The 27691-nt window shown below is 32.2% G+C and overlaps 1 protein-coding gene and 2 long non-coding RNA genes across 3 annotated transcripts in view; all 3 read right to left on the bottom strand.

Annotated features, from left to right (window-relative positions):
* LOC145303929 (uncharacterized) overlaps positions 1-27691 on the bottom strand; it is a 164980-nt gene that overhangs the window by 35362 nt on the left and 101927 nt on the right. The window lies entirely within an intron of this gene.
* LOC145303928 (uncharacterized) lies at positions 1071-4703 on the bottom strand. The gene is made up of 5 exons (XR_013873868.1): positions 4634-4703; positions 4283-4414; positions 2928-2985; positions 2388-2531; positions 1071-1353 (listed from the first exon to the last, which is right to left on the bottom strand). It is a non-coding gene; the product is annotated as an uncharacterized LOC145303928 (long non-coding RNA).
* LOC145304363 (uncharacterized) overlaps positions 16672-27691 on the bottom strand; it is a 119119-nt gene continuing 108099 nt past the window's right edge. Inside the window, exon 6 of the mRNA XM_080146230.1 lies at positions 16672-17310. Coding sequence (XP_080002356.1) covers positions 16672-17310 — 639 coding nt within the window. The remainder of the gene's footprint in view (positions 17311-27691) is intronic.

The raw sequence follows: 27691 nt of genomic DNA, 5'->3' as shown, positions 1-27691 counted from the left end.
ATCCTCATTATAATCATTAGTTGTAATCTACAGAATGGGTAATATTGTGTATCCTCATTATAATCATTAGTTGTAATCTACAGAAGGGGTAATATTGTGTATCCTCATTATAATCATTAGTTGTAATCTACAGAAGGGGTAATATTGTGTATCCTCATTATAATCATTAGTTGTAATCTACAGAAGGGGTAATATTGTGTATCCTCATTATAATCATTAGTTGTAATCTACAGAAGGGGTAATATTGTGTATCCTCATTATAATCATTAGTTGTAATCTACAGAAGGGGTAATATTGTGTATCCTCATTATAATCATTAGTTGTAATCTACAGAAGGGGTAATATTGTGTATCCTCATTATAATCATTAGTTGTAATCTACAGAAGGGGTAATATTGTGTATCCTCATTATAATCATTAGTTGTAATCTACAGAAGGGGTAATATTGTGTATCCTCATTATAATCATTAGTTGTAATCTACAGAATGGGTAATATTGTGTATCCTCATTATAATCATTAGTTGTAATCTACAGAAGGGGTAATATTGTGTATCCTCATTATAATCATTAGTTGTAATCTACAGAATGGGTAATGTTGTTCATCATCATTTGGGGATGTAAATAAATTTAACAGCCATTGTCTCTTTAGATCCCTGTTCTGTACTTCATTGGGCATTGAAAATAATTTGTTTATTACTTTAGGTCAGGTTTGGCACACCGCAGGACAGCTAAATTTTCCACAGGGTTGGGATAACCCGGAGGGGTTAGGCAGCCCAGGGAATAGGTAGAAAAAACAAACACTTAATAAGCAGAATATTAATTTAAAGATATACAAAATTGTGTGTAAACAAACATTTTTACGTCTTGATTAGAGCGATAGCTAAAAATATTGTATCCTGTAGTTCTTGGAATCAAAGTTCCAATATTTAGATGAATAGGATGATTATTTGACGTACAGACTTTCTGGTAACAATTATAAAGTTGCTACACTTATAAATTGTATATTATTGTTACAGGAATCATCATCCACAGTATGAAATCACAGGACAATCCTAACATGCCTGAATGTACAAAAAAAGAGCTAACTATGATGTACGGATGGACGTACAGACCCTAAATATAGAAAAGCTTTGTTTTAGAATTGATTAACATTATTAGAAGAAAATTAATTTTTGTGAGACAATGAAAATTGAGTGGTTTGACACATTTGATCTAAAAAACGCCTGGACAATAAATCCACTGTTTACAGTACTGCTTGTATTTGATTTTGGGCAGGCTATTTAGGGGAACTTACCTAACAACAGAAGATGAAACCAAGGCCAAGTTGTTCCTTGGGAGCAAAGCTTCTCTAGAACTGAAATAACAAATACATCAATTAATTATTCTATATATAATATAGTGGCTTCACCCTTAACTTTAAAATTTTTGATAGGGGACTTTTCTTTTTCCTGGAGTTAGGTTGTCCCATCTCTTAAGAGAATAGCTTAAAACTACCTCAGGTCCTGTAGCTGTATGCCCCTGATGAGTAGAGCCAAATCGGTTCAGTAGTTACTGAGATCTTAAGCTTCAGACAGACAGCAGACATCAAGCTACATTGTATTATCCTTTTATATAAAGTACTAAGATTTTTAAAAGCAAAGCGAAGATTCCATCAATGATAGCTTTTTTCGTTAATTTAAGCACGTTAGAATCGTCCTATCGATTTCAAATTTTGCATGGTGATCCCTGTAGTAGTTAGGTACTGTTTCCTGGGACAACAAAGTACAATATTATAAGCGAAGCAACTCTATAATTAAGTTCTAAAAATGTAAGTATGTCCTTAAACATTATCCTGCATCAAGCAATTTTTCAACAAATTTATTTACAATTTTGCTTTTACTCTTTTTATACATTTATATTCTGATTATTCAGTTCTGACACTCTAGTAGTGTTAATGCTCTTTTGTCCTACTGTTTCAGAGCTTTGCTTTTATGGATGTTGTCATCCTTGTTTTTGTGTGAAGCATAAGATTTCAAATAACTACTATACTACTTGCAGGAAATAAAATTTACACCAGTTTTAATAGCCCGGAACTCAGGACCGCTTGGGTCTAACAAAACTTGTTTTAATTTTAATTTAAATTTAATATACATTTCCCCCTGGATGATAAAGACACCTTGTCTATGCCTAAAATATTAAGCATATGCCTAATAATTGACAATTTTTACTTAACTCAAAAACTTTTTTTACAATTTAAAACTCTACTATCCATATTCATTTCTGATTTGAATCTTTTAGTGTAGAAATAAAGTTTATCTGTTCAATCTAAAATTATATTATATTCTTTTATATCTATTTCTTTACAAAATAAATTGTTTCCTAATGGAGTAGTTATGAGAAAATATTTACCTGTAAATGCACTACACTGTTTATTAAGGGGCAATGGCTAATTTTGTTGCATTTCAGTTCTCCTTGACTTGTTCACTATTTGCAATATTATTCAATTATATTGCAGTGTAGATCACTAGGTTGTCTTCTATTACACATTGATTCCTAAACAAGGATGACAACATTAGTAAGAAGCCTCAGAGATAAAAAAGTAAAAGGAGTTTAATAGTAGATGAACAGTAACCATGGAAATATTTTCATAAAACACAAACATCTATCTTTTATAGCAATTGAGAATATCCAAATGGCATCAGCCTTTTATCCTCTATTACAGATGAATTAAATCATGGAAAGAAAACGCAGTAGCGGGTTTCATCATATTTTCACAGTAGCATTTCTCCTAATTCAAGCCCATGCAAGGGGCTTTAAACCAGGGCCAATTTCCTAACCCTGCTAGGTAATCATTAATATTTACTTAAACTAAATGTTAATTAAACGCTACTGTGAAGATACAATGAGACCCGCTACTTCCCTTTCTATCCATGATCTGATAAATTTTACCATTTCTTAAGATATTTCAGAGCAGGTTAGAGCTATGTAAAATTTCCACATTTGTATCCTAAAATAAGCAAATTCATTATGAATAAGGATGAAACAACCATAATAGCATAGCTCAACAAATCTAACAAAACAAACTACATTAAGAAAAATAGAGAAGTATTCTTTTGGTATTAAGAAAAGAAATATTATTTTAAAAGATATGTATTTTTTATTACTTAATAATAAATAAAAGATGTTTTTGATTAACTAATGAAATTTTTTCAAAATTTATTAATGATTAATTTTAATAAGTAAACCTTATCAAATTTTTATAATGGAACCAACATTATTATCAATTGACTTTATGCGGTTTCCTTCAATGGATCTAGCTAGCATAGTAACTCTCTTTTTAAAAGCGAAGCTTTTCTATAATTAGGGTCTGTCCGTCCGTACGTCCGTCCGTCCGAGATAGATAGTTTTTATTCGTTAATTTAGGCATGTTAGAATTGTCCTATCGATTTCAAACTTTGCATAGTAATTCCTGTAGTAGTTAGGTACGATTTAGAAAGCAAAGCAACTCTATAATCATTACCAGAATGTCCGTACGTTCATTTTAAACATGTTGATTTTTCTACTTTTTTAACAACAAATTTTTATGTGATCTAATTATCCGTTTGATCTGATTTTTGGTATATTGATTCCTGGGACAACAAAGAACAATTTTTTAAGCGAAGCAACTCTATAATCAAGTCCTAAAAATGTAAGTATGTCCATAAACATTATCCTGTATTAAGCAGTTTAGCAAAAAATTTACTTACACTTTTGCTTCGACTCTTATACTTTTATATTCTGATTATTCAGTTCAGACACTATACAAGTGTTTATGTCCGTTTGTCCTACCGTTTCAGTGCTTCGCTTTTATGGATGTTGTCATCCTTGTTTCCCTATGTTTGGTAAGAAAATGAAAATGAGGAGAGGAGCTAGGATAGTGTTTGGTCTGAGAAATAAACTTGCATTTTTGGTTTGCGTTATTTTGTGTCTAGACAATTGGATTCAAAATTTAACAAAGAATTTAATTTAGTTTATTCTATGTTACTTCTTGATGCCTAAAAAAAAGTAAAATAAAACTAAAAACATGCCTCAGCCAATAATGGTAATAATATCTATTTGTAATGGCTAAAAATATAAGCATGCAGAAGGGGCCTTCTCCTCTTTTTTCTCCATAAAAAATTAAACCCCGATTAAAACACAGTGCATGCCACTGTTAAAACATAAAACATTAACTGGTCATATCTTTCTTACTTGCACTCAATGCCCACTATTTCCTAAATAAACAGGAGGAGATTCTATCCAGAATAGTATACCAAAACTTTTACCTGCTAAATAGAGTTTGAATTTTAAGTAGAAGTTTGGAACCAATATTACTGTATCTAAGACCTACTTTACTTTACCATCATCAACCAAACTTATTTATATTCCTTTGTTAGCCACTCTTCTGTAATTCATAACTAAACAATATTATAGGATTATGCTTAATAAGTATTAGTTTCTAATAATGTTAAGTAGGTCAAATTAATTTATACTTTTAATTTAATTAAAAAAATTACAGTAAAATAACAGTCATGTTTTAAGAAAATAGGTTGTTCTAAATGTAAGGTTGATGAGGTGAGGGGAATCTGTGCTGGACTAGGCATTTGGAGAAAACCACAAATATTTTTTTTTTTTACCTGAGATAAGCTAAATTTACTCCAATGCAATGTAGTATAAGCAATGGCTCAACATTTTCACATATTTTCTGAAAATTAATATTTATTTCATATTGACTGTATATACTTATATTATAACAAGGATGACAACATCCATAAAAGCGAAGCACTGAAACAGTAGAACAATTGAACATTAACACTTGTATAGTGTCAGAAAACTGAATAATCAGAATATAAATGTATAAGAGTCAAAGCAAAATTGTAAGTAAATTTGTTGAAAAACTGCTTGGTACAGGATAATGTTTATGGACATACTTACATTTTTATGACTTGATTATAGAGTTTCTTTGCATATAATATTATACTCTGTTGTCCCAGGAATCAATATACCACAAATCAGATAATTTGGATAATTAGATCACATAAAAATTTGTTAAAAAAGTAGTAAAATCAACATGTTTAAAATGGATGTACGGACATTTTGGTAATGATTATAGAGTTGCTATGCTTTCCAAATCGTACCAAACGACTACAGGAATCAACTTGCAAAGTTTTAGATCGATAGGACAATTCTAACATGCCTTAATTAACAAAAAAAAGCTATTTGTCTCAGACATACGGACGGACGGACCGACCCTAATTGTAGAAAAGCTTCGCTTTTAAAAATTTCTGTAAAATTGACTTGCAACTTTTAACATCAAAGTTTAACTAAATGTGTTTAATTATTTGTTCCATAGATATTCAAAATCATTTAGAGTTATGTTATAGTAGCTTTCTATTGTCTGACTTAAAATTTTACTTAAGGTTGGGGAGGATGGATGAACTTTGACTCAAAATATAATGATAAACCTTCCCTGGATCTTCTAGTAGCTTCAATGTAAAGGAGAGCTAATAGGTTCAGTGGTTTGCATGGTTTTTCTCCAGACACACAAAAAGACATTATGTTACTTTAAAAAGTTATAATCTTAACCTTAAAAAGAAGGGGGGGGGGGGAAATTCCACCTTTTTTTTGCCTGCCTGATCTTGAAAATGGAGGGGAGTCAGTCTATCCCCCCCCCCCAAACCCACATACTTAGGCGCTTGCAAAGATATTTGCCTGTGGAAGGGGAGGGTGATTAGGACCAATCCAGGGATCTAAAGGGATAAGACAATGGCCAATAAATTGATGATACACAAAATAACCCCTTCCTTAAAAGTTAAACAACATTTTATTTTTAATTCTTAAAATCATGTTTCATGCTTGTGCAATCATCAGAAAGATACAAAGATAAATAACCCCTTCTGTAGATTACAATTAGTGGTTGCAACGTTTGGACACTCAACATAATAAAACAAACAATCAAAATTCAATAAAAGTTCCCAAATATATTAAGCCGACAAATAAGAAAACATTATTATAAAAAAAATTGAGGACTAGTGTAATAAACAGTCCAATGTCCCCTACCCTCCCTGTTTTTCATCACAAAAAAACAAGACAGGCATGTGCAAATATTTACCAGAGGGGGTATTTTAACATTTATTTCACAACTTATACACCTACAAGTACACAATTAATTATATAGCTTGTATTTAAATGTATAAATAAGCCGGGTTAAATAAAATGATTAACATAGTAACAACAGCTTTCTACAGTGAACATATGTGCCAGATTTTTTTCATATCAAAGTAATTACAAAATAGGTGTACAACATTGGGAATGGGAAAAGATCCTAAATAGGATGAACATATTTGAGATCATAAAAGAAACATAAAATCAGATCATAAAAGAACACTACCGTCAATTTTATTTAAGCAAGTAACTATTAAGAATGAGAGCAAAAATTTCAGTCAAACTCAATTTATAATTGAAAAAATTATGGAAGGAATTAATTATGTAATTTTTGATGGACTTTTTTTTAAATATTGAGATAAAAAGGGAAAAGTAGGGTAAAATCCGTAAAGTTTGTGTGTTTTAAGTTAAAAACAGTAGTAGAACGATAAAATTTTATGTTAACTTTCAAAAAACAATTTTGTCTATAGTTATTTTCAATAAGAAATACACATATTTATTGAATATTATTGCTCTACTACTATTTTTAAGCCTTAAAACACACACCTTTACGGATTTTTCCCGAAACCTACTTTTCCCTTTGTCCTAGGAGTATTTTTTTGTTAAAAAGTTGAAAAATATTGGGCCAATAAGTAGGAGTACATTGCTCCTAAAAAGCGTATATCTGGCACCACTTAAGAACTGGATTGATATTTCGACTTTTAAAGCAATCAGAGCATTGAGTTAGAAACGCACATATGTTTAGGTTGCCAAACTTGAACATTATTTTTAAAAACTAAAATAAAAAGATTTTTTTGGATATGTTTTCCCTTCCACATAATAAAATAGCTTAAAACTAATGCTATATACGTATATTTACTTTTAAATCAGAATCCTCACATGGTCCAGCGGTTAGCAAGATCTTTAGCTTTAAAAAAAAGATAGACAGACAGAGACATTTCAGGGGCGTCCAAGCTTTTTATTTTGGGGGGGGTAATTACTCCCCCTGAAATCTGTTGGCAGGGGTAAAATTTGTTTACCCCTCCCAAAATTTACCCCCGGGGTAAAATTTTTGGGGGGGGTAAGTTAAATTTTATCAAAAATTTAGTATTAAAAATTTTTTTTGTTAGAGATTTTCTATTTTAGGGGGGGTATTTACCCCCCCAAAATTGTTTGGGGGAGGTAAATACCCCCTCCTAAATGGTTAGGGGTGCCTACGGCACCCCCAGAGTAGGGGTAAATTTTAAATGGGGGGGGTAAAATGAAAAAAAATTTGGGGGTGCCATAGGTGCCGTTTGGGGGGGGTAAACGCCCCATTACCCCCCCCCCCCTTGGACGCCTATGAGACATTTCATTACTTTTTAATAGAAAAAGTTTTGTGTTCATTTTTTATTGAATAAGTTAGTGTGGGTGTTTCGTCCCCCTCCCCCATTCGCTACATAGCCTACACCTGCCCCGGACTAAAACCATACTTATCTGAAATGATTTGTCTAACAATTTACAAGATCTTAGTAGACAAATACATACACACCTTATAGTATTATTAAAGCAATAATGTATGTAATTTTAAAAAATTTTACAAATTTGGACACCATGATTTAACATATTTAGGCAGTAAAAAAGGCAGGGATTTTTCGGGATAAGACAATTGAAGATAAATTTCTGTTCACTAACAATTATGATTATCAAAATTACATTTTGTATTGATTAAATGTTTTTAAATGTTTTTTTAAAATAGTACCCTAGTACTACTAAGCAACTGAGTTTATATAACTTTGGTTACAAGTAAAATTTATTGTCCAATGTCCCCACCCTGCCTGGGTAAGTGTGAGTGTGGGTATTACCAGGGGAGGTATTATTTAAATGCAGATATACCAGGGATTGGACAATTTTGGAGAGACTATCTGTATAGGTAATATAAGTATAGGACAATAGATGGTGAAGTGTTTTTTCCTCTAATCATTCTATCATAATATTCTGTCTTTTCTAAGAGATATGAAGGAGGGGAGGGTGATGACAGAATTGATTAATTTTACTTTCATTGTCCCCTCCCTTAGTTTCCTGATGCATTTGTTTATTTTATGTTTCGAGAATCCAAGGGGGGCATGACTTCGAAACCGATTGATAGCCGCTGGATTAGAACCGGTTCTCAACTATACTGAAAACTCACGTCTAACATTAAAATACAGAGAATTTTCTGCGAATGTTAAAGTAAAAATCATAAAATTAACCCATTTTTGTTTAAAGCGGAAAGCTGTTTGTAATACGATGCGATAAGTAACTAATGTAGATATATTTTTGTGTGTCAATGAAGGGGTTTGTCTGTCTGTCAAGCTGCAAAAGTGTACAAAATTTATAGCCAGATATTTCAACATAAAAAGAAATGTTTGTTGCAATATAATTTTATTTTGGTTGCGTGCACAGACTTAGGGGGGGGGGGGTGATGGGGACAAGGTGGTTATTCAAATATTTAATGAAATATGTTACATCCTGTGTTATGTGTATCTACAAGGGGGGTAAAGCCACATATTTCAACATTAAATTCAATATACTTTTTAGGCCATTCTGTGCTTATAGAGTATAGCCAGATATTTCAACATAAAAAATAATGTTTGTTGCAATAAACTTTTTTGGGCCAGTTGGGTGCACAGTTAAGGTGGGAGGGGGGGGGGGGACAGTGGTTTATATCAACCTGAAATGAAATATTTGTTGCATTATACATTTATTCTAGGTGCGGGCACAGCACAGATAGGAGGATAGATAGAAAAAAATCTATGTGGATAAAGCCAACCTGCAATCCTTATATAAAAAGTAACAGAATGTCCGTCTGTCTGTGTGTACTGAAGGATCTCGCTAATAGCTTATACAGTTCTCCTTTTCAGTGTAGCTTCTCATAGGTTCTATGTAGGTTTAAATCTATTTTGTGGGAAGTCACCACCCACGTGACCTTTAAATAAAAATCGCCACAGAAAAATTTCCCAGTCGGACAGCTTGAAAATCGCCTAAAAAACAGAATCACTCTCAGGTAACTTTCTTACTGACGTTGTTGCGTACTTTCGTACAAACCCTAATTATAAAATAGCTTCGCTCTTTTGAAAATAATTGTAATTTTACTTAGTGTTGGTCCCCAGAGAGACTTTGGGGACTTTTGTGAATTTTGATTGGTTGATCTATTAATTTGAGTGTTCAAACGTTTCAACCACTAATTTTTTCTACAGAAGGGGTGTATAATAAATTGGGATGTACATCAAAATATCGGCCATTGTCTTATCCTTTTAGATCCCTGGTAGGCCCAGGGATAAAAAGATATAACAATGGGTGGTAAAATAATCATCCCTCGGATTATTATAAAATTCAGCCTTTAGTAGCTTATTAATATGACGGGAAAGGGGGGGGGGAGGAAATGACAGCAGATTATTTTTACTTTCATTGTCCCCTCCCTTTCTTTCCTGGTGCATTTGTTTATGTTGTAGAATTTTTCTAGTATTGCTTCCAAACCGATACAAATCCGCTGGATTAGGACTGGTTTTTAGCCTTACTGAAAACTCATGTATAACACCTTATTAGACAACATTTCCCACAAATGTTAAAATAAAAGTAAAACAATTTTTCCAGTTTTGTCATCCAGTATCTGCGGCCCCTCGGAGATAAAAAAAACTTCTTTAAATCTTATAATTTTTATTTAAAATCCGCGGTAAGCTGTCTATAATATAATGCGATGCATAACAACTATATAGATAGATATATGTGTGCTAATGAAGACAGAGAGAGAGTGACATTGGGATGTTCATTACACTAGTCCCCAAAGTTTTATAACAACCTTTCGTTGGCTTAACAACTTTGGGTAAATTTTATGTTTTGGTTCATTTAGATGAGTGTTCAAACCTTTTAACCACTAATTGTAATCTACAGAAGGTGTAATATTAGGTATCATCATTGTCTTATCCCTTTAGATCCCTGCAATGCAATGAAGGGTTTTACTAGTAGCAAAGCTTCTCTATAAATCGAAAATTGTCCGTCTGTTAGAAATAGGGGAAACATGAATTACATGGCTGCTATTCAAGATTGAAGGTTGAATTTTTGTGTGAAGATTTCTTTTATTATTCATAATCCTCCAATATATAATTTACTTGGTCCCTCTGTCTGTCTATCTGTCTATCTGTCTGTCTGTCTGTCTGTCTGTCATGCTACGAAAGTGTACAAAATTTATAATTTCTATACCTTTATTATTTTACTACTGAACATCTGCTTTATAACTGCTGTTTGTCAAACCATGATTTTTGTGCTCCGCTCCGCGCTACTTGGATGTTGTCATCCTTGTTTGTCAAAAGCGTAGCTATCTCAAAACTAGATTGTGACCTTACGACGGATAGCTCAGTGAAGCCTTTAGTTGTGTGTGCGTGGGGAGGGGGGGGGGGGGGTGGGTTCTCCTATCAAATTTTTTATAATGTGAACAATTATATGTTAGAGAATTTTCGGAAATTTTACACACACCTAACCCCCCTTTTTTCTGTTGAGTTTTGCTTTTGCTGCGCTACTTATGAAAATGTATAATTTTACTCAGGGATTCAAAGGGATAAGACAATAGCCGCTAAATTGATGTACATCCCCAATTATGATAAACTAAACCACCGCTTCTGTAGATTACAATTATTGGTTGGACATTCAACTGAATGAAACAACCAATCAAAATTAAACATAGTCCTCAACGTCTGAACAATAAATCCACTGTTTACAGTTCTTTTTATCTTTTGTCTGGGGCAGGATTTAGGCTATTTAATACATTTTTAGATATAATAAGGATGACAGCATCCATGAAGCGAAGCTCTGAAACGGTAAGTCAGACATAAATAACTCTTGTAGAGTGTCAGGACTGAATATGCAAAATATAAATATAAAATTTTTGACAAAACTATACGTAAATTTGTTGCAAAACTTCTTATATACAGAATACTGTTTAAGGACATACTTACATTGTTAGGACTTGTTTATAGAGATGCTTCGCTTATAATAATATACCTTGTTGTAATAAAAAACAGAACTAAAAAAAACAGATTATCATATTACATAAAAATTTGTTGTTAAAAAAATTTAAAAGCAGCATGTTTAAAATGGAGGTATAGACATTCTGGTAACGATTATAGAGTTGCTTCGCTTTCTAACTTGTACCTTACTCATATAGGAATCATCATGCAAAGTTTGAAATCGATAGGACAATTCTAACTTGCCTAAAATAACAAAAAGAGCTATCTGTTACGTACTGAATTATAGAAAATCTTCGATTTTTACAAAGGTTGTGTGGATATTTTTAAAATATAATTAATAGTTATTTATTGTATCGAATTATAAGATTTTTCTGCGGATAGTAAAATTAATAATTGATTATACAAAATTTCTAAACATATCACATACTTAAGGTGTGCGAACAGACACTGTGCTGCCAGCAATTCAGCAGCTGCTAAAATAAAGTTTTAAAAACTTGTTCAATCTTAAATAAATACAGAAATTACTTATTGAGTCATTTTCCTTGTTTATTGACAACTTATGATGATTCTAACGGTATGCATAACGTTGTGCACATTTTTTGCACAACCTTTAAATCCGTAAATCTGAAAAAATAAGGCCTTTGGAAAACCGGTTTTTAAGGCATAATTTGTTGAAAAAAATCATTTTTAAATATTTGAAACATAAATGTCCCAGAACATACATTTTCTAAATATTAAAAGCATTTTATGTAATTTTTTTTTTCTATGCTAAATAAAGATTTTAAAAAACCTTTCTCTTTAAACACCCTGTATATATTTATATATTGTTATTGCTGCGCTCCCTATAAATATATTTAACTAATTGTCCTTGTGTCTCATTCTATTATATAAAGTAATATAGTTTTTATTGTCTGTAGCTTAAGATTTTAATTTACCACTGAACCAATTGAGTTCTCTCTTCACTGGATGGTTTAATCCTATTTAGTTTTTAAATTAACCCACTCTTGATGGTATCAAGCTTTTTTTCTGCTTTCCCTTACCTTTTTAAGAGCTCCTAGTTACTAGGGGCGCTATCCTAAAATGCAGGATGTTTGTACCAAAGGATCTCGCTAATCGCTGAACCGCTATGATTCTCCTTTACTGGGTAGCTTCTTAACGGTCCTGGGAAGGTTTATAATTAATTTTTAAATCTAAATTAAAAAAATAAGTTATCCAATTCACCTTCCCCCCTCCTCAAGTGCCTCTAGTGGCCTCTAGGGGCGTAGCCGCTGGTATAACATAGAGTAGTAAGATTTTATTAAAAGCTAAAGAACTAAAGGGTGTGCAAAAAAAATGCGGACCTTTTTAAAATTTATATTGCGCGGCTTGTGTTAATAGTAGAAAAACGTTATGCATACCATTAGAACCGTTATGAAGTCTATTTTTTGGAAATATAAAAACGATTCCTGTGCTACGTATAGTTTAGGAGCGATGTGGTAAAATGTCCCAACTGCCTTAAAACTTGACTTGCGAGTAAATCATAAAAGATTAAAGTATATAAAAAAATATGTACATTTTTTAAATTCAAATTGCGCGGCTTGTGTTAATAGTAGAAAAACGTTATGTATACCATTAAACCGCTATGAAGTCTATTTTGTGGAAATATAAGAACCATTACTGTGCTACTTATAGTTTAGGAACTACGTAGAAGAATGTCCCAACTAACTTAAAACTTGACTTGAGAGTAAATCATTAAAGATAAAAAAATTGTGTGGAAAAATACGGACATTTTTAAAATTCAAACTGCTCGGCTTGTGTGAATAGTAGAAAAATGCTATGTATATCGTTAGAACCGTCATAAGCTCTATTTTTTGGAAATATAAGTACCATTTTTGTGCTATTTTTAGTTTAGGAGCTGTATTGATAAATGTAAAAATAGTGGAAAAATTTTATCTTTAATTATTTACTCACAAGTCAAGTTTTAATTCAGTGGGGACATTCTATCACATAGCTCATAAATTATACGTAGCACAGGAATCGTTTTTATATTTCCAAAAAATAGACTTCATAGCGGTTCTAATAGTATGCATAACGTTTTTCTACTATTAACACAAGCCGCGCAATCTAAATTTTAAAAAGGTCCGAATTTTTTTTGCATAACCTTTAATTTAATCTTTAATGATTTACTCGCAAGTCAAGTTTTAGGCCAGTTGGGACATTTTATCACATAGCTCCTAAACTATACGTAGCATGAGAATCGTTTTTTATATTTCAAAAAAATAGACTTCATAATGGTTATAATGGTATGCATAACGTTTTTCTACTATAAACACAAGCCACGCAATCTAAATTTTAAAAAGGTCCGCATTTTTTTTGCACACCCTTTATATAAAGAATCTACCTATGGATTGTCAGTGGTAATATAAATTATGTCAAATATGCATGTAAAAAAACGCACAACCTTCTATTCAAATCTATTCAATCTAACCCACCAAATATAAAATCTAGTGTTATAAGTAGAATTAAAAGACATTCTGTTGACAAGAAGCCATTTAAATCTTTATCAATCACGACCGCTTGCAAACAAAATAAATTATAGAGTACTGAAAGTAATAAATATAGAAAAAAAATTTTTTTTTCAACTATTTTTTTTTTCGCTAATTTACATATTATATTATGCAATATCATTAAAAAATTACATTTTGTACTTTTTTTTCTGGAATATATATGATCTTAAAGAATACAACACTTTTTGCGATTTCTTATTGATTTGGAAGATTGTTCCACTTCTTTAGGTGTATGTTCTTCCTCCTTCAATGGGTTTGTGTTTTCTTTAGTTATGTATTCATGTAGGTTATCATCCTTAATTTGATTGAGAGCTTCTTTAGGTTTACAAAATGTATCTATTTTACCATCATGAACAACTATTGCAAACTTTGGTTGTGCTTCCCAGATTATATCTCTGCTAAGTGCTTCACATATATTTCTGACATTCTTACTCCAATTAACTTTTATGCTTGTCTCATTATCTGAATAAATTAAAGTAAACTTATCTCCCCAAGCTGCAAATTCATGTTTATGATCAACATTTTCATCAGCAAATACAATAATATTCATTGCTTCATTGAAATAAAATTCTGATAAATCGTTGATATTGATATAATTAATATGTCTTGGCTTGTTTACTAGATCTTTAATTTTACCCTCATCATAGTAGCTCCAAGATATTTCATCATATTTTCCAGAAATATTTCTCTTCAACTCTTTATAAAGCTCTTTGTTTTCTAAATCAATTTTCTCCCCAACTTGTTTCTTTCTTTCTTCTCTAGTTAAACTAAGAAACTTCTTTGTATTTGCCTTTCTAATTATATTCTTAGATATTCTTGTGTAAGTTACAATCACAATACCCTCATTCTGGTCCAATAGTTTGTACTTATCTAATATTGCCATAGTAATGGCACTAATATCATGTATATCTTTGTTGTGATAGTGATGACAATCTATAGCGTATCTGTCAGTATTAATATATTCATGTAAATTTTCATCTACAATTACTCCAAATTTGTTTCCTTCAGGAACTTTCTGTCTTGAAATAAGAATCACAAATGACATTGCTCTAAGTATCATATTTCTTATCCAGTAATTATCATATCCTTCTTCTCCATATTCATCAATTATGATAATATTCCTAGCTTGAGCACCCTGGAATTTCCAGAAACTTGTTACTAATATTCCTTCAGGTTTGTTCATATATGCTTTGAAGTCTGACACAACTTGTCTAGTTGAGGAAAAATGTTTGTTTAACAAATCAAACATTAAGTCATTATTTAGATTTGTAAATACAACTACACCTTCCTTAGGTTGAAGTGAGAAATATTTTTCTACTGCAGCAATGGCTATTAAGCCAGGTGATATATTATGAATATTATGATAGTAATGAATATGGCTACCAATGACATTATTGTCAGGAAGTTTTGAAAAAGTTTGTGAATTAAAAGCTTCAGAAAACTTGTGTATTAGTTGGCTATTTCGCATGTTTTTTGTAAGATTAAAACATAGAGCATTTTGATTCTTTTTCATTGTTTCTATCCACTCTAATCTCTCTTTCATAAATCTGTTGTCTACTTTCATAGTCATGCAAATTGTTTTCACAGAGCCAGGAAATTCATAACTTCCAATCATCGTTTCATCAATGAATAGGTGATCACAAAGATTATCTCTAAAGAATTGATTTATTGAATACATAATTTCTTCAGTATATTTAACTGACAATTTAACTGACAATATAGATATATCAATAAGATCTTTAATTGTAATAACTCTTACATTAGGATAAGATTTAAACTCCACTTTAGCCATTTCATCCATAACAGATTTTGGGGATGTACAACTCTCTTCTTCATTGTAATATGTTATTGCTGTTAAACCAATGTAAAATATTATATCTTGATGATTAACAGTGGCCCACTTTTTTGCTCTTTCTTTCAAGACATATGTTTTTCCTGTACCATAGTCACCATCTATGATAAGGAACTTGGCTGGTGAGTTTACTGCTTGCAGTTGTTCATTGTTGAGCATGTACACAGGAACATTACTATCTATTGATATTCCATCAGACTTTCCTGTCAATGCTTTCTCAACTTCTTTGCTAATGGTTAATGGGTCAGATATTAATTGATTAAATCTACTTGACTCTTTTATAGAAATGTGGAATATCAGTTCAGCAACTAGATCCTCATATACTGTCTGATCATAATCAGATGTAACAAGCTTGTGATCAATTATCTGCTTCAACCAAGGTGTTGCATCATCAACATCTGGTATAATAAATTGCTGACAGTTGACACAGGGAACTGTGGTTCCTTCATGAATAGTCAAATAAGGAACACACGCAGCCCTAACAAACATCCAATCATTGGAAAGCATTCCTCCAAATAATTTCTGCATGAAAGAAAAGTGCTGTTTTGTTTGATCTGAAGCATCTTTAAGTAGTTTGAGTTTATCTCCTTGCTCTTTAGGTCCAAGTTTAACCTCTATATTGATAATAACATTATGCTTAGGAATTATCATGATAGTGTCCCATTCAGTCTTTTTTTCTTGAAGGCTAAAATTATAAAACTGATATTTGTAAAAGTTTCTTAATTTATCATCAGGAATCTTGTACAGGAATGTATTTTCAATTGTATAATGATATTCTTTGTTCTTGTCATTTTTGTCTTTAGACAACTTTTTTCTTTTAGGACTTGGACTAGAAGAACACTGATCTTGGTTAGAGCTGTCAGTTATAATATTCTGGAAATCAGATTGATTGTTCTCTACAACTTTTTCCTGTTGCTTTGATTCATTATTGAAACGTTTTCTGTCTACCTGACTTTTTAACACCTAAAATAAATTAAGCTAATATTTCACATATTTTTAAATTTTTGGTTCTTGAAATAATAACTAATATTGTGATTGAATAAAAAAGAACAATGATAAAAAGACAAGAAAGATTTTTTTAGAAAGTTTCATAAAGGTATGTTATAGACATCTCAAAAGGAAAATTTCTTAATTATTCATATGAAATATTAATATTCCTGTTTAAACAACCAGTTATCAGGTCCTTTAAATAGCAAAGGATTTTCCCTCCACTTCTTATGTTCCTCAATACAAGACATCAATTTATCCTCCTCAACATCTTCCATGCCAAGGATATCCTTCACTCTTTTCTCATATTGATTAAATTCTGCATAATTATCCTTGCCTCTAGTATCTTTTCCCTTCTTAACTATTTGTTGGATACAATCACCTGATTGAAAGCTGTTGATTATAAAGGTTTCTAGATTTGAATTTCTTGCTGCATTGACAAGCTCATGATGTAAACATTCTTCAAGATATTTATCCAGAATCTGAGCATCTTGCTGTTCCTTCCCCACTTTTCCTAACACAGTTGGTTTCTTGGGTGTTACAAAATGATTTGGAATAGCTATAACCTTACAGTCTGGATCGAAATAATAATCAGCAACTTTCTGTTTTATCTCTTCAATCTTTTCTTTAGCTAAAAGTCTCTGATTGTCTCCTGCAGGTCCATGAAAGTTTATACTCATTTTACTTAATTCTTCAGCCAAATTTGATGTTTGAGAATCTTGTGATGATAAAGGAAAAAACCCAAGTTGAAATCCACAAGTACAAATGGAAGGATCTGTAGACTCCATCTCATTTTCATCCTTAATGTATAATATGTTAACCTGACTGTTTCTGTTTGATAAAAAATGGCTGACTATGACACAATCATGGTTAATGACATGTTCACTTATTTTACTCATTAATTTAGCAACCTTCAATTTTAAGATTTTTTATTTCTTATAGACCAATATCTAAAGTTATTTTCAATGTAGAAGTTAGAGATGGTTTTTGACATTTGCCAGCAAGAAGCAGAAAAATGGTAAAAGATTTTCTATAAATTTGAATGTCTTGTGGCTATTAAAGCAAGAAAGTCAAAAAGGAGGTAAAAGGGTATTTTCCCTCACCCCTGGCCCCCCCCCCCATAATTTTTATTTTATTTTGGATGGGTATAATAAGAGTTGATGGATACTTCATGATATCTATTACAATTCTGGGATCTACTGTAGTTCATGGTAAAATATTGCTGGTAACGAATGCTTCCTGGTTCCTGGCAATATTACAAGATTCCTGGATCCAGCAGCACACATATTCCCCTAAATCCTATGTTCCTGTTAGCTGGCAATCTGCAAATTTTCCAGGTTACCAGCAATGAGAGAAGATTACTGGCTTGCAGGAGTTTTTTACCCCATACCCCTTATCACATTTTCCTAGGGGGTAAACAGCAATGATTAATAAGGGACAGTTGCTTCAATTACCTTATTAACCCATTAGTGCCGAGCGCCACTTTTATTTTTGTTTTGCTCTAGTGGCATGCACAGGAAAGTTGCAAAAAAACCAGGTTCGGCCTGGCCATAAATACCAACCAGGCATTATGACCCGTTTTGGGCGGTTTCCACAGGCATTAAAACCCGGTTTTGTAGTAAAAACCCAGTTTTTTCTACCAAAAATCAAAAATTTAATTTTTGAACGCCCAAAGTGAGATGAACACTTTTTAGAACTTTGATACAATCCGTAATTGAAAACTACACAACCTCATGTAATCTATAGAGCTACAAGTAATATACGAAGCAATTTATTTCAAATTTAGTGTTTCGGTTATAGGTGCTGCCGTTTTCGGGTAAAAAAACCTGTTGCTCGAAGTATTAAAAGACACACACTACAAAAAAAGAACATATAAAATTTGGGTGTTACATATCAGAAAACGAGCATAAAACTATTGGGTGACACCTATAGAGATTACTAGGGTTATTAGGGTGGCTCAAACCCTTACTAATGATGTAAACTGTTATTTTTATTGGTTGAAAAGTTAAAACCGGGTAACAAAAACCGAAACCGAGCCTGGTTTTAAAACTGTTGGGTATTTATGGCCAAGCCGAACCGGGTCATAATAGGGCGTAAAAAAACGATAAAAAAATCATATAAAAAATAATAATTTGGATAAAACGAATTCACAAATAGATGTACTTGTCAATAAACATTAGATTTCACGAAAAAAATCAGCGACTTTACTATAAAAACAAAAAAGTTAGAAGGGGTATTTTGAATTATCATGATTTTCAAATTTTGTTACCAGCAAACGGAAGTAAGCTAAACTGCCTGCTCCAGGGGGAAATGAAAGCCAGGGTAGTAGATAGGGATTCATACTGAGAATGATGCAATTATGAAGCCGGAAACCGTTTTTTTTCCATTTTTCGGAACCGGGTTTTAATGCCCGGTTCGGCACTAATGGGTTAATAGAGGTGGGAGAAGGATATAGGGGTAGTTGGATCTTTACCTATAAATTTAACTGTTTCTATCTTAATATCCATTTCCGCGCCAAAATTTAGGCGCCACTTTTTGTTTTTATAATATATTGAAAAGTGGGGGAGATAAATTTGTAATTTTAATCGTATTAATAAATTAAATTATTTCTAAGTGAGGCTTTGAAATCAAACAGAAAAACCAACGAACTTGAACGCCTAGAGAATGCCAAAGCTTAATACTAGCCCCTATAACCTAAACTAACCTAATTATAAAAAAAAGTGCCGCGGCCAGGTTTCATGGTTTATTTTTTTTTGGGAAGTAAGGAAATTTTTATGATATTTGTCTCAGTTCCCCCCCCCCCTCTCTCTAATTCATTATTTATATTTTGTTCCATCCTCAAAACATATATATCTACCATATTATGCTATTGTAACAACATAAAACCATACTTTAAACATTAAGAATTACTGTACTCTACTATGCTGTAGTTTTGTGGATAATATATGCTAGCTTTTGTAAATATCTATACCCCCCCCCCCCTCTCTTATATACACTGTGCAGAGTGTCTACCTCAACACCAACCTTTACCACTCCTACACACACAGGGCAGGGGTGCCCCTCAACACAATCACCGTTTGGAAGAAGTAGCAGTTCTTTGCGAGCTCCGGTGCTAACACATCAAATTATATTTTCAATAGTTTTTTAATAAATATGCATACAAGGTCCTTGAAAGAGGGCTTTGGAATAAGTACAGCTCACAAAAAAAAATAAACAAATGAATTTTCTTTTAAGTAGCATTTAATGTTTTTCTATCTATTATTTCCGACACCCAGAGGGTTGGCACTGTCATAAAAAAATTAAGTCCAAATAGTAGTATGAAATTATGTTACAGTGCTGTTTAAAAGTTAATAAAAGTTTACCCGTCCATGTGAATAGTCTTAAATTTTAAGAGATTAAAGATGCATTATACATTTTTGGGTACATTTTGGATTCTACCATTACTCTTTTTATTTCACCTCTTTATTCTCTTAAGATAACAAATTTTTTATCAATACTGCATATACTTGTGGTGCCCAAAGACGGGTTATCTTTAAAGGTATTAAAATGGTATGCCACAAATTATATGTAAATTTTATTTAAATTTGTTATCTTAACAATTTGATCAGTGTAAGGTTTTTAATTTAATGTGAATTGTTGCAGAGCGGATCTTATAGCTTTTCCTAACTCCCTCAATTAGTACTGAGAAACACCACTACCCTCCCCCCCCCTCCCCTCACCACATCAGACAAACATGCCAAAATAGCCAATTTTGAGTTGTGTGAATCTTATCAACCTCTAATTGTGGGGTAAGTGTAATAAAAGGGAAATGTGAATTAAAAAGGGAAATATTGCTTTTTAACAGGAATATTTCAAACATGGCAGTGGCCAGGAGTATGCATAAATTGCTGGTAACCAGAAAAGTTAAACATTGGTAGCTACAGAAATATTTCTTGCTATGCTAGATCCAGGAATCTTCTAACATTGCTAGGAAACAGGAAGCATTCATTACCAGCAATATTTTACCATGAACTGCAGTAGATCCCAATTCTGGAATATTATAGTAGCCTATCTGAATGATTTTAAAGGGAGTGTGAACGTAAAAATTTCTCATCTGATTATCAAATCTTAACATTTACTAAGCACATTTCACTACACTGATCAACCAAAAATGTCCTATTCACAAAAATATCCAGAAATAATGCCTTGATTTTATGGTATTTTGAGAGGGAAAAAGGAAAAAAACAGGGAAAATCTGAACGTTTTTGTTTCTTATAATGTTTGTAGGGATATTTAACTTGTCATATATAGTTGAAACAATTTACTTACTGTTAAGGATTTATTTTATGCTATAAAAATGCCAATTCGTTTTTTTATAACGTAGTAATTAGGTAATAAAGACATATTTTAAATTCGTATTATTGACAAAAAAAATACCTCACTGTCTACAAAGGGTTGAATCTCATAGGTTATATAAAATAATAATATCCTTTTTTATTGTGTTGAACAATAAATAACCCACTTTGGAGAATTAGTTTACACTTTTATCAGACTGTTTATAAAGAAATATTGCGTCTTCATTATTTACAAATTTGTAATTAAAGGTGGGCGAGAGATGGGCCATTTAAAGTTAATTGGATACTAATAAAAAACCTGTTTCTGGCTTTGTTATTGTATTTGGTTTTCAATAAAAAAATATTGCTTATTTTATCAATTTCTAAGTAACTATACATTGGATTAAAGCAAGGATTATGTTAAAAGTCAGCTTAACTGTTAGGAAAAATCTAGAACTATGTGAAAAAGTTTAATTTTAGCTATAATGGGAGAAAAAAGCAATTTAATGCACATTTTATATAATACGGAAAATTTCTTCCTTTCCCCGTACCTTATAAAAATCGTCGGAAAAAGCCGTTTTTTAAGCAAACAAAAGCGCGTTTTGCTCTATCTGTGAGATATTATGAATGAGATAATGTTAAGATTTGATATTAAGATGAGAAAAATTTACGTTCACAGTCCCTTTAAAATCACAAAATATCTTTGTGTAAAACAAGACTAATACCAGAAATTTTAGCACCATAAAATACAAAATACAAACCTTTTTAGTATCATCTCCAGGACCTGTACAACCTGTGTTACCATCCTTTTCAGTTCCACTGCCTAATTCATCCATCTCTAAATGAAAAAAAAATTTAGATTCAAGATTAAGATTAGAAAAATGCACAAGTAATTTTGGATCTTTCCTATACAATACCTAGAAATATTTTTTTAATTAACACAATAACATCCATGACCATTTTAACAATATCTTTAAATCTTTGTTCCCTCAGCTTTGGCAAATTGGTTTTTTTTTAATAAAATGGCTTGGCCTCCAATCTTTAGTATTGTCCAAATTGATATACCCAAAAGTTGATATAGGCTTTTATAAAAGATATAATAAATCTTTCCTGTAATGAAAAATTGGTTCTAGTGCAGTTCACAGTAAAATATTCCTGGTTTTTAGAGGTAATCACATTTAGAATCATTTTACCATGAACTGCACTAGACTTAAAGGGACTGTGAATGTACATATTTCTCATCATATTATCAAATCTTAACATTTTCTAAGCACCTTTCACTATACTGATCAACCAAAAACGTTCTATTAACAAAAATATCGATGATTTATTCCTGGATTTTACAGCATTTCAAGAGGGAAAAATGGAAAAACAGGGAAAATCTGAACGTTTTTATTTATCAAAATGTTTCTAGGGATATTTAACTTGTCATACATAGTTTACATGATTTAATTACTGTTAAGGATTTATTTTATAACATAAAATTGCCAATTTATGTTTTAATAACATAGTAATTAGGTAATAAAGATTGATTTTAAATTCGTATTATTGACAAACAAATACCTCACTGTCTACAAAGGGTTGAATCTCATAGGTTATTTGAAATGATAATATTTTATATTGTGCCGGACAATAAATAACCCACATTTAGATTACACTTTTATCAGACTGTTTATAAAGAAATATTGCACCTGTATTATATACAAATTTGTAATTAAAGGTTGGCGAGAGATGGGCCAACTGACGTTACTTGGATACTAATAAGAAAATCTGTCTTTTGCTTTGTTATTGTATTTGATATTAAATAAAAAAATATTGCTTATTCTATCAATTTCAAAGCAATTACAGTTTGGTTTAAAGCAAGGACTATGTTAAAAGTAGACTTAACCGTTAGGAAAAACGAACTATGTCCAAAAGATTAGTTTTAGCTATAGAAGGAAAAAAAGACATTTAACTGCACATTTATATACTCCGGAAATTCTTTCCCTAATCTTGGATATAGTAAAAATCGGCGGAATAAGCCATTATTTAAGGAAACAAGAGCCTGTTTTGCCCTATCTTTGAGATTATGTGAATGAGATGATGTTAAGATTTGATGAGAAATTTTTGTTCACCGTCCCTTTAAACAATCTAAAAAATTATTAGCTGCTCTCAGGGAAACCTTTGGCTTCAGATAATAATAATCAGATAATTCCTATAACAGAATATTACTGTATTGTAATACTATAGCAAGACCCACCTTAAACAGATATAAAGTTATCTCTTTGCAATCAAGTTTATTCTCGCCTTGAGCTGCAACAGTACTGCCATCTGTTATTGTAGAAGCTAGTGAAGTAAGTAAAACTGGATCTCTACTTCTAGTTTCTATACTTGTTGCACTTGTTGTCAAAAAATTTTGAGAAACTGCTCTTGGCAACAGAATTGCCTGAAATTGAAGGAGAATTATAATACTATTTAAAAATTAAATTAACATAAAGTTCTTTTAAAAATCCTAAGGTTGAGTAACAACCCTGCCCCCATGCTAGAAAGGTTATATCTAGTACTTGTGTGGTATCCGCCTAGGATAAATGGCAGACACCAGAGTTCAAATGACTACGGCAGTGTGAACAGACGTGGACACCTATACTATAGAGAAGCTACGCTTCTCTAGCAATCACTAAATAATAAACAGAGTCTATTCAGTTGTTCCTTTATTCAGGGTCTAAGGTTTACTAACGTTATATACAACAAACAATAAATACACAGATAGGAATAAATAATCATAAACAGAATCAATATAATACATATACAATAGTCAGTTTGGGCAATAATGATCCCCCATCCCTGGAAAGGGTGGGGGGGAATTAACAATACAGCTTAACCATAATAAGGCTGTCAGAATCTATCATTAATTTTAGGCATAGGGAGGGGGTCGGCAGACCCCTTCCCCAGGACTCGGGGGAGGGCCCTCGGCCCTTCCCCGAACCCAGGTCAGGGTTGCCATAGGCATGGCTCACGGTTGCCGAATACCACACTTGCATTATTGTACTTCATATTTCATAGTATTCTAATCCAATTATAGTAAGTAGTAAATTTTATTCTTGTCAATAATCCTTATACTAAAGTAACAGGATGTTTGTCTGTCTGTGTGTTTGTCTGTCTGTGTGTCTGTCTGTCTGTGTGTACCGAAGGATCTCGCTAACCGCTGAACCGATCGGGTTCTCCTTAACAGGGTAGCTTCTCATAAGTCCTGGGAAGGTTTATAACTATTTTGGGGGAGGGTACCACCACCCTACCAAGAGAAATGAAAAAAAAAACCAAATTTTTCAAAATTTAGGGGAGACTTCAACGTCAAATAAGGTGGTATCGTACATAAAAAATTAACTTTAACAAACAAAAACATTTATAGTGCCACTAGAGGCCTCTAGGGGCGTAGCCGCTAGTAACATATAAAGATGTAGCAAGTAATCTTCCAAAGTCAAAATTGCATACCTATATAAAAGGGCCAGATACTTTTTGGAACACTAGAATTTAAATTTTGTAAAAATCTTTAAAATTGAGATGGTACGAAAGCTTTAAAAAGAGGTCTTTTTGCAGATTTTAAAAACTTTTAACAAAATTTTTCTAGGACAGGACGCTTTAACCCCCATGGTAAATTTATGTGCATACCAAAGGACAAACAAACAATAACTATTGTAGAGTGTCAGAACTTAAAAAGCAGAACATTCATTTCTAAATCTAAATAATTGTATATAAATTTGGTGCAAAATTGTGCAGATATAGGATACAGTTAAAGTCCATACTTAAATATTTAGAATTTGATTATAAATTTTAACTTCCTTATAATACTTTACCTTGTTGTCCTAAGATTCATTAATCCAAAATTCAGATGAATATCTTACAAAAAAATATGTAAAAAAGTAAAAAATCAGCTTGTTTTAATTGGACCTACAGACTTTCTGGCAACAGTTATGGAATTGATATGTTTTCTAGATTGTACTTAACTGTTATAGGAGTCACCATGCAAAGTTAGGAATCAATAGGACAATTCTAGCATGCCTAAATTAACAAAAGCCGCTAGTATAATAAAAAATATAGTTTTGAAATGTTATGAGAATCATTATACTCTTTCTAACATGCCTAAATTAACAATAAGGGCTATATGTATGTAAGGGACTGACAAACCTTCACTTTTAAAAATGTAATTATTTATGTTTACCTTCAGGTGTATATCTCAATTCTTAGAACAAACTTTCAACAATACTACTAATTATTATCTGAAATAAAAGAAATTTTAGAATACATCATATATTTCAATATATAGACAAGGATGACAACATCTATAAAACAAAGGTGGTTCTTTCCCTTAAAGTGATTGCCTATCAATAAACCCCCAACCCCTATTTTTTAAACAGATTTTTATAAAGAGAAGTAATTTTTTTATATTAGTATCCCCCCCACCACATTCCCCACTAAAAAACAACCTTTTAAATCTACACCCCCCCCCCTCCATTCATATGTTTCCACCCCCCCCCCTTCACCCTGTCTTTATTTTTATAGGGGGTTAATCACTCTCTCATGTAAATTTTGCAACAGGTTTAAATTTAGGCATTCACCCCCCCCCCCCTCCCACGAACCCCTCAAAAATGTAAAGATTTTGATCCCCCTTTAAATAAAAAGCTTGGATGTCTTTGCTATAGATATTACTAGCGGCTACGCCCCTAGAGGCCTCAAGGGGTACTTGAGGAGGGGAGAGTCAAATTTGATAACCAGATTTCTTATTTCAGATTTTAAAAGAAAAAGTAAAAGAAAACTTTCTATGGGCGATTTCTCTTTTCCCGGGACCTATGAGAAGCTAATCTGTTAAGGAGAACCCAATCCTTGATCGGTTCAGTGGTTAGCAAGATCCTTTGGTACAAACATACAAACACACTGACAAACAAACAAACATACAGCAAACACACAGACAAACATCCTGTTACTCTATTATAAGGATAGAAAGAATACAAAATAATAATCTTTTAACATTTCCACCAATGATCTAATCAAACAAAAAAGTCTTTTCTTTTTAATATCATAATATGTGAATTAATAGTTTTAAGTCCACTGTTCTATCCCTACAAATAAACTTTGTTAAAAATCTAATAATCTTAGAAATGCAGTGAAAGAACTATGGATGATTCATTTCTCCCCACCTTTCAAGATTTTCTTTATAGAAAGAAATTGGGAGAAGAATTCATACTAGATTAATTTAATCACTATTGTTCTATCCCCTACTAAAACTATTTAAAGAAGTAAACATGGTCACAGCACACAAAGAACTGAACTAGCCAACTCAACTCTCTCTTTTGCCTCCAGACAGACAAGATTTATTAATCATGGGTCTAAAGTCTTATTCAGTTGAAATCACAGTAGATTTTATGTCTAATACTAACAAAAAGGTGTGTGAAACAGCTAAAAAATTAAAATGTGAAACACCGGAAAAATATTTGTATGGTTCAGTTACTCCAGGGAGGTAAGGACAATGACAAATAAAATAAAATATATCCCTTCCCTATTTTACAACATAATTAGGCCAAAATGTCGAAGATTTCAGATAGGCAGAACGTGTTTTATCTTATTAGACATATTCTTGCATCCCTGTATGTATTCAGAATGTACATGTTATATCTCTCCTTATAAAACATAGTTGGTTGGTATAATCCCATTAATATAAAATGTTCCATGTAAAATAACCACTTTATAAAATTTCAAATTATATTGAAAAACATATTTATATGTTATATCTTATAATTACTTTCTATTTATACTACTTATCAATATAATAGTGGGACCCTTCCCCCCCCCCCCCCTCCAACAGTTCTCTATTTTCCCAACCTTTTACTTCGTCAAATTGTATGGGTACCCTCCTAGAAGGTTGTATGTTTAATTAGTATATTTTTCCTCATCTACCTGATTTAAAATATAGAAGCAACCAATGACGTCCAAGCTTTTTTTTGGGGGGGGGGACACGAAACCTACATTGTGGAATGTGGTTTCAAAATCATTACTATGGTAAAATTCATATTGGCGGGTAATTACCCCATCCACCCCCCCCCCCCATTCTGTAAATTCAGTTTTGGGAAGAACCCACATTTTGTGTTTAAAATTTACCCTCCCCATCTTAGATGTCAATGCTAGCAATATAATATCTTCAGAGTTAAAAAAAACATTAAATGTTGGGTACAGAACAAGTTATGGAGGAAATTATAAAAATCTAGAGAGTTTTTTTCTTTCTCACCATCCCTCAGGCAAAATTTATACATAACCAAGTTTTTAGCTGGGTGTGTGGGTGTGTGTGTGTGTGTGTGTGCGCGTATTAAAAGTGTTGTAGAACTGGATTGAAAGTTTGATGTCAGAGAGTGGTGGTATTAAATTATATGTATATGTATGTGTCTATCAATCATTTTCTTATGGTTACTTTCTCCAAAGGAGGAGGGGGTGCCCCCCCCCTCATTTTTAATTTTAGTTTAAAAAATCTTTTGGGGGGGGTAATTTTTTTCTAGGGGCGATTTCTCTTGGGAGGGTGATGGTACCCTCCCCCAGAATAGTTATAAACCCTCCAGGGACCCATGAGAAGCTACCCTGTAAAGGTGAACCGGATCGGTTCAGTGGTTAACGAGATCCTTTGATACTGACACACAGATAGACATCCTGTTACTTTATTGTAAGGATTTGATACTACATTGCATTGATCAAAATTCTTAAATTTTTTCTTTTTAAAAGAACAGCTTTTACTATAATTAGGGTTAGTCCAACCGCTTGTATTTCCAATTTAGGCATGTTAGAACTATCCTATTAATTTCAAACCTTGCTTGGTGATTTCTGTAGTAATCATTACCATGCAAAA

The sequence above is a fragment of the Acartia tonsa genome, chromosome 13 (assembly GCF_053477335.1).
Source record: "Acartia tonsa isolate MP-2025a chromosome 13, ASM5347733v1, whole genome shotgun sequence".
NCBI lineage: Eukaryota > Metazoa > Arthropoda > Copepoda > Calanoida > Acartiidae > Acartia > Acartia tonsa.
The sequence above is the reverse complement of the archived record's forward strand: the minus strand, read 5'-3'. Positions and strand labels throughout refer to the sequence as shown.